A 7,322-nucleotide genomic window follows, 5' to 3' on the forward strand; every position below is an offset into this window, starting at 1 on the left:
CTTTAAACCAATCACAATCGTCTTGGGCGGCGCTAAACGCCGGACGGAGCCCTGGTGCCTCTGCAAAATAGCCTCTGGAAGGAACTTGTTTTGGTGGAACGTGTACGTTCAAAAGTAGTTTGAGTCGTCCGACAGAAAACTCAGATTGGACAGATAGTCTAATAAATCGACTGGAGTTTAAAATTCCAACACAAAGAAAGAGGAAGGTAGCCGATAGCAAAGGTTTTTATTTATTTTTGTATTTATACATATCATTGCTTTGCTGGAGGTGCCATTGCAGGGTTTTCCTACAATTATAAGGTTTAGATGCAGCTCCTGAGGCGTTTTGGACACCACCTAAGCCGAATGAAGGTAAAAATCAATGTCGGCATCAAAACTAACTAAATGACTTTTCTAAGATTTAACCAAGGCTTCTTTAGCAAGTTTTGTCTTTTAGCTTTTTGAGTGTTATTTATGTGTTATCTGCCTTAACTTTTCCAATGTTTTAGACACAGATATTGGAATAATAATGGTCCAAAATTATGTGAAATTGATTGTTTGTTGTTGAAAAAAGTCACATTTCTTAAAGGGAGGAAACCCCTAAACCCCCCAAAGAATACGTGCACCTAAGTCCTCCACAAACATAGGAAAAACACTGCCATTGTTCTGTACATTTAATCCTGTCGTATTACGTGCGCGACACGTAATACGTCTCCATAACAGCAGGCGGCGCTAATCTGTATTGTCGACCAAAAAATGAAATGACGGAACATCTCTGCAGACCTCGTAAACACAGAGCACGCTGTCGTCAGTCATTGTTTTCATCAGAGAGTGTTGATAGAAGGGTCGTTGTCGTCGTTACTCGCTGAACGGAAGGAAATACGATGGCTTGTAATAAATAGATACTGGCGTTGTCAGCTCCGATTTTCTCGTGCACTGATTTGCTAGTCAAGGGCTAGCACTCCACCAATCAGAATGGACATTGAATGGTCAATGAACCGAACAGACTCGAGTCACCGACCTCGCCAGACTGTCCGACGGCTGATAATCGTGTTGGTGAGTCAGCGCCTTTATAGTGTAACAGATGTTGAGAGAAAAACGTTGTTGTGGGTAGAGGGGGGGACTTTTTTAACAAAAGATGTAACGTACGTGAGTGCAAAAAATCTAAAAAGAAATAGTTGAAAAAGAAGATGAACGTGAGAGGCTTCTCTTCCAAAAACAGAGACCACGGAGAAGATTCAGGCTGCATCTCCCGCAGTTGGCATGTCCCACAACTGAACAAATAATCCCTGAGATTATCCTGAATCTCGGACTGTAGGATAAGAAAGCACGATGCAGATTAGTTCCTTGGATAATCACAAACCCGGTACTGTATCAGCGTTTCTCTGACGGCAGATTGATACCGTCACTTAGCGTCCAATCATTTGTCATAAAAGGTATACGCTGTACATCATAAAGTCAGTTTTTCTTCTCCTGCTGTTCAAGGAACCAATCACAGGGCCCGATGTCCAGTTTGAGCTGTTCCATCACCCACGGATCCTTTTCAGCCCCTTCTATAAATTCCTCCAAAGAAATCTGATCTGATTCACAAGAGAAGGACACACAATCAGAGTCTGAATGTTCATCAAAGTACAATTTTAACAGCACAAGAAAGGAGCTGGAGGGTTTGTGTTGACACCGTGCGATTGTGGACACATTGTAATATAACTTACTGTCATTATTCTTGTCCACCAGATCAAATATTCTGTCACAAATATCTTCAATATTCCCTTGGTCGGGATCATTGTGCCTCTTTATCTTGTTGATGATCTGAGCAGATGGAAAAAAGAAGAAAAGTTGATTTAACATCAAATGTTTGAGAGAACATCCAACATTTATGGCAGCTTTGCACACTGTAGACATTTAGGACATTTAACAGAACCTTACTTCCTTTGTATGTATTTATTTTGTGTACTTTTCTTGCACTACACCTTTTAAATTCTTATAGTAAGTTACCTAATTTCATTTTTATTCTGTTTTATCAAATATATTTTATTGTACTGGCACCTGCACCATAATGCCCCCGGTAGCATTTGGACTGAGAGATGACTAGTGCTATAAGCTATTCACCCACAGCTGAGTGATGGAAAACATGTGCATTGTAGTTCAGAGATAGATATTGTGTATTTTTAATGTTATCAACTATTCATCCAAAGTGGAAATGAAAACACAAATGTGGACAATATTGTCGGAAGAAAGTGTCCTGTTGGAGCATAAAGTATTCTACAATATTAGTGCAATCTTGCACAATAGTCTAAAGCAACTAATTAAAATACATTTTTTGATCATAAATAAAATACTTACTTTGACAAGGTGTCTCACTTCCTGTCTGTCCAAACAGCCATTTCCATCTCGGTCATAAACTTTAAAAGACCACCTCAGTTTGTCCTCGAGTTTTCCACGAAGAACAAGATGCAGCCCGGCCACATACTCCATGAAGTCTATATTTCCATCCTGAGAAGCAAACAGCACGGTGGACAGTTATGTCAGTCACACTGCCTTCCAACAAAGACTGATATAACATTAAATATTAAAGCCAATATTGACGCTCCTCATTAAAGGGTTATTTTTTTTTCAACCTGGAATATATTTTGCCAAGCTTTTGGGTCCAAATGACTAGTGACTGACAACATTCTTCGAAATTGGTCCAGTATTAAGCAAGAAGACGCAAGATACAAAAAAAGGTATTGGGCAACTGCAAATCCTTAATTTACGCCATGGCCGATTTTAGTCCCTTTTTAAGGGGGCTCATCTCAGCCCCCCCTAAAAATTATAATAATAAAAAACAATTTATAAATTTTTTTGATTAATTTTTGTGCTTCAAGTTAGAGTTTGTGAACTTGTTGTTGAAGGTTTAGTTCCATCATAGTGTCAAAAAACGTCAGCTGACATTGTTGTTCAGTATCAAATTACTGATTTAGTGGGGGCACTCTCACATTCTCATTAGGTGCTGAGCCCCCCTAAAGGTCTGATGCTATAATCGCCCCTGATTTCTGTCCACTAAAAATTCTGTTTTTGCTACTGAGAGGCTCAGATTATTATTCTAAGTGTCTGACAGCATTATGGAAAGGATCCCTACAGAGATAGACCTTTTGGTTAAAAAGTAAGATCCTTCTAGTTTAACATGAAACAGCCCCGAAATCACCATCACCAAACTACAACAGACTCCATGTAAATAATCAGGACTTTTAGCGTGTATAGAGCCAGCATATCTCCACCAGACTCCATGTAAATAATCAGGACTTTTAGCGTGTATAGAGCCAGCATATCTCCACCAGACTCCATGTAAATAATCAGGACTTTTAGCGTGTATAGAGCCAGCATATCTCCACCAGACTCCATGTAAATAATCAGGACTTTTAGCGTGTATAGAGCCAGCATATCTCCACCAGACTACATGTAAATAATCAGGACTTTTATCATTGTAAAATACACGTCATTCAAAGTGGACAGAAACAAAATAAAAACAATAAAAGCCGTCTTGGTTCGTCTGTACTCTGTTCCAACAATCACACACACACACACACACACACACACACACACACACACACACACACACACACACACACACACACACACACACACACACACACACACACACACACACACACACACACACACTTACACACACAACACTGTTACCTTACCTTATTTGTATCAAAGGATTGAAATACATTTTCCGTATATGCAGATTCTTCTGCCGTGGAGTTGCTGTTGACTCCAAATATTCTCTTGAATTCATGTAAGTGGAGCTTTCCACTTGGACATTCGCTCGCAAATTTACGGTAGAGTTCCTGCATTTGTTGGAGAGTCACTTCCTTATCTGTGCTACTGTGTTCTTGACCCATAATTTTAAATAATAAAAAAGCAAAACACTAAGTTGTTAAAATAAAGAAAAACCTACAGAGCATATTCCTCACCGTGCACTAACCGTGGATCCATGGCTTGTAATCTGCACACTGCCAGACTTCCCATTCTAACTGTGTCAAGGTAATCTGCTTGACAATCCAATTGACCTTTCCCTACTTTAGTTTTATTTAAATCCCTCTCAAGAATGCCTTTTTCTCCAATATATGCACTTCCAAAAAAAGGTGACAAAGCCACGTCAGATTTCTCTGAAGACAAGTACAGATTCCCTCACTTCTGAGCACTTGTTCATGTGCTCAAAAGCAACCGCTCCTTTGGTTGGACAACAGACGAAAGAGAAGAATGACCCCTGAAGACATAACGGCATCGCCGAGCTCTCAACAGGATTAAAAGATGCATGACGTCAAAGCCGGAGAGGTCTTGGTAAACCAGTTTATCCAACATGAACACAACATGACCTGCCCGATGACCATAATACGTTTTTTTAATGGAATTGCCACACTGTGCACCTGTTTTGATCATATTAATGTCAATGATATCGGCCCAATTGAAGAGTTTTTGTTACAGTGCTGCATTTCACGTGATGCTCTGATTGTCTCAATTGTAACAGAAAACATTGATAATATTTCAACTTTGATTTGTGACTGAAGATAGATGATTTGACATAACGGCCAACACAACAGTGGTGGAATGTAACTAAGTACATTTACTCAAGTAATGTACTTTGTTTTAAATACTTTTATTAGGAAGCTTAATTGAAAAAACAAATCAAGTTCCAAAAGTGTTGTTACTGTGCTTATTTTCTATATACAAATCTTATTTTTGATTTGTATAAAGAAAAGAAGCACAGGAAGAAAAAAAGCCAGAGGCCCTAATCCAGGGGCGGGGCTAGAAGGGGGACACGGGGTGGCACAAGTGAAATTAATAATGAATGTGATGTTTTGTTTAGCAGAGTTGCATTGTGTTTTTTTATCCTATCCAATATTTTCTATATTTCTAAGCAGATTTTCTGATAAATGAAATGTCCCCCCAACGTTAATCACTAGTTATTTTACAAATTAGGATTTTTTTCACATGAAACACATGTAGTTTATAAAACACAATGTTTTTTATAAAGTACATTTACCTCCATACACCTGGCTGACCAATCTCGAGTCAATCCCAGCTGTCCATCATGACGTTCACCCCATTTTAATAGCGTCAAATAACCAATCAAAACCAAACTGATCAGGAAAATGAACACTTGAACAAACATCAGCGCGATCAGATCTACCTAAAATGACAGAAACCATCTTTGGGAAAAAGTTATTTGACGTGTACTTTGATTTTTTAGTTTGGGCCATGTCTCATCCGCTAACATGGAGGGGGGGGGCGGGGTTTATGACCTTTCCTTTCCTTCATCTATTCACCTTACCACCTCATTCCTCCCTCTGCCCAACCGTGTTCACACCCATCCATCCTCTCGACCTTTCTCTTACTCAATCATGTGCACACCTGTCCCTGATTCTCTTCTCCAGGTACCGCCCGGGGCTTCTAATGGGCCTGAGAAGGGTCCCTCTTTGTCTCCTCTGTCCCAGAACAACCACATAGGCTAAGGCTACTGGTGTGCGCGGTCCTTGCTGAAGAAGCAACTTCCCGGTCTGAAAAGTGAAGCCAGTGCTACAGCTCCTCGAAAGCTGCATTCTATTTAATTTCTGTTTGTGTAGAAGTCTTGTAAATGACCCTACTGGATGACTCACTTCAGAAAGGTTGAAAATCGGCGACTTTACCTTTTTAGCTTAGTGCAGTGCCATGAAGCCACATACAACACTAGCTTATACATACATACACAATCCTCCCCCAGCTCCATCCTCTCATCCAAATATACTCACTTCTGGATCCAAAATACCTAGATGGCGATGGCTAAAATGCAAACACTGGCTTTAAAATGGCACGTCCACAAACCAGTGAGTGATGTGAGCGACACTACGTGCGTACGTCCATTATTTTTTACAGTATATGTGCTTGCTAGTGAAATTGAAACAAGTAGTTTTATCTGGTTTATCTGAGTGGTTGAATCAATCAGTGAAGTTGGTCAGCGGACCCTCGGTAACACTTTACAATACGGTACACAAAAAAATAGGTAGTTAATGATTAGTTACTGTTTTTGAAAGAGTAACGAATGATTAGTTACTCTTTTTCAAAAGGGTAGTTACCCTTTTTCTAACTAATTTGTAACTAATCATTAACTACCTATTTTTTTGTGTACCTTATTGTAAAGTGTTACCGCACCCTCTGCTGCAACTGCACATATATTCAATATTTGCTAGAAGTTTCTTTCAACCAAATTGCTGAAAAACAACATGGATGGTTCAAGACATGAAACAGGCTGTGATTACCCATCAACATACAGTACGTTCCTCTGATCCTAACTTTTTCTTTTTTACTCAAAATGTAGGTATTATTTAATATAAAAGACATTTATTGACCATGAATTCCAAAAAAAAAAAGAAAAAGAAAAAGTGTAACCCTAGTGGTAATAAGTTGGAATGAAGTTGGCTAAGAAGATGTAACACAGACTTGGGCGATAATTTAAACTTTATGCTTTATAAAAGAAAAGTCAACGCAAGGGTTGATTTGGCACTTTGATCACTTTATATAATGTGTACTATGGGGTCTTCTCTACTCACACACTTTAAATCAATCACCTGAACTCCTGCAGCCAATACGTAACTACATTTAAGCCTCCGAGGATTATGTTTTAAAGCCTCTGGGTTTAGGATTTGAACATTTCTGACCTGGGTGATACCAGGAGGTAGAATTATAAAAGACACTGGGACTGAAAGAAATGAAAGAAAATACAGCATGTAGTGTGTATAAAAAGATTTTTAATAAGAAAATAAATTCACAAGTTTAAAATATATATATACAGTATATAAATAAAAGTGCATGACAATCTGCCATTTTGTTTTTGTTCTTCGTGGCACCACCAAGGGAAGGGCAACATTGCAGAAATACCTTAAATGGGTAGATTAAACATTCGTTGGAACATTTCACCAGCATGATTGTTTTTAGTAAGTTCAGTCTTGTTGCAAGATGTTCAGGTTTACTCATTAAGCAAAAATTTGCAAAACAGATTTTTACATATCTTAAGTCCACCATTGTTTACATCCTTGTATTCTTCTTTTTCTGCCTTTGCTGGCATATTGCTGCATATTTTGGCATTTTACAGACATCTGTAGATGAGTGGAATGGTGTGAAACCATCGACAGGACTGTGTGGCCCGTCACAACCCCCTCCGCACATGCATGTGTGACCCTGTGTTTGTGCACGAGACAAACAAACCAGGGAGCCACACACAGAAAAACTCCTCCGGGAACCTTTAAAGCTACATTGTGGAAGAATTTCTCCCATCTAGCGGTGAAATTTTATATGACAACCAACTGAATATTACTTTC

General features: G+C 39.0%; 1 protein-coding gene across 2 annotated transcripts; it reads right to left on the reverse strand.

Moving 5' to 3' along the window:
- Positions 1-209: 209 nt before the first annotated feature.
- Positions 210-4,230, reverse strand: LOC120555429 (guanylyl cyclase-activating protein 2-like). 2 transcript variants are annotated; one of them, XM_039794116.1, is made up of 5 exons: positions 3,666-4,230; positions 2,323-2,472; positions 1,692-1,788; positions 1,507-1,559; positions 210-1,313 (listed from the first exon to the last, which is right to left on the reverse strand). In XM_039794116.1, the coding sequence occupies exons 1-5, from the start codon at positions 3,864-3,866 to the stop codon at positions 1,275-1,277; spliced, it is 540 nt and encodes a 179-aa protein (XP_039650050.1). In that variant the 5' UTR covers positions 3,867-4,230; the 3' UTR covers positions 210-1,274. The 2 variants fall into 2 exon arrangements, with proteins under 2 accessions (XP_039650050.1, XP_039650049.1); XM_039794115.1 differs by having other exon boundaries at positions 210-1,559.
- Between the last annotated feature and the right edge of the window lie 3,092 nt (positions 4,231-7,322).

The sequence above is a fragment of the Perca fluviatilis genome, chromosome 3 (genome assembly GCF_010015445.1).
Source record: "Perca fluviatilis chromosome 3, GENO_Pfluv_1.0, whole genome shotgun sequence".
Taxonomy (NCBI): domain Eukaryota; kingdom Metazoa; phylum Chordata; class Actinopteri; order Perciformes; family Percidae; genus Perca; species Perca fluviatilis.

Coding starts and splice junctions, on each gene's coding strand:
- LOC120555429 (XM_039794115.1), bottom strand. CDS start 3,866: ATGGGTCAAGAACACAGTAGCACAGATAAGGAAGTGACTCTCCAACAA. Junction 1,789..2,322: donor AAGTGAGACACCTTGTCAAA/GTAAGTATTTTA, acceptor CCATCTGCTCAG/ATCATCAACAAGATAAAGAG. Junction 1,560..1,691: donor GGTGGACAAGAATAATGACA/GTAAGTTATATT, acceptor CTTGTGAATCAG/ATCAGATTTCTTTGGAGGAA.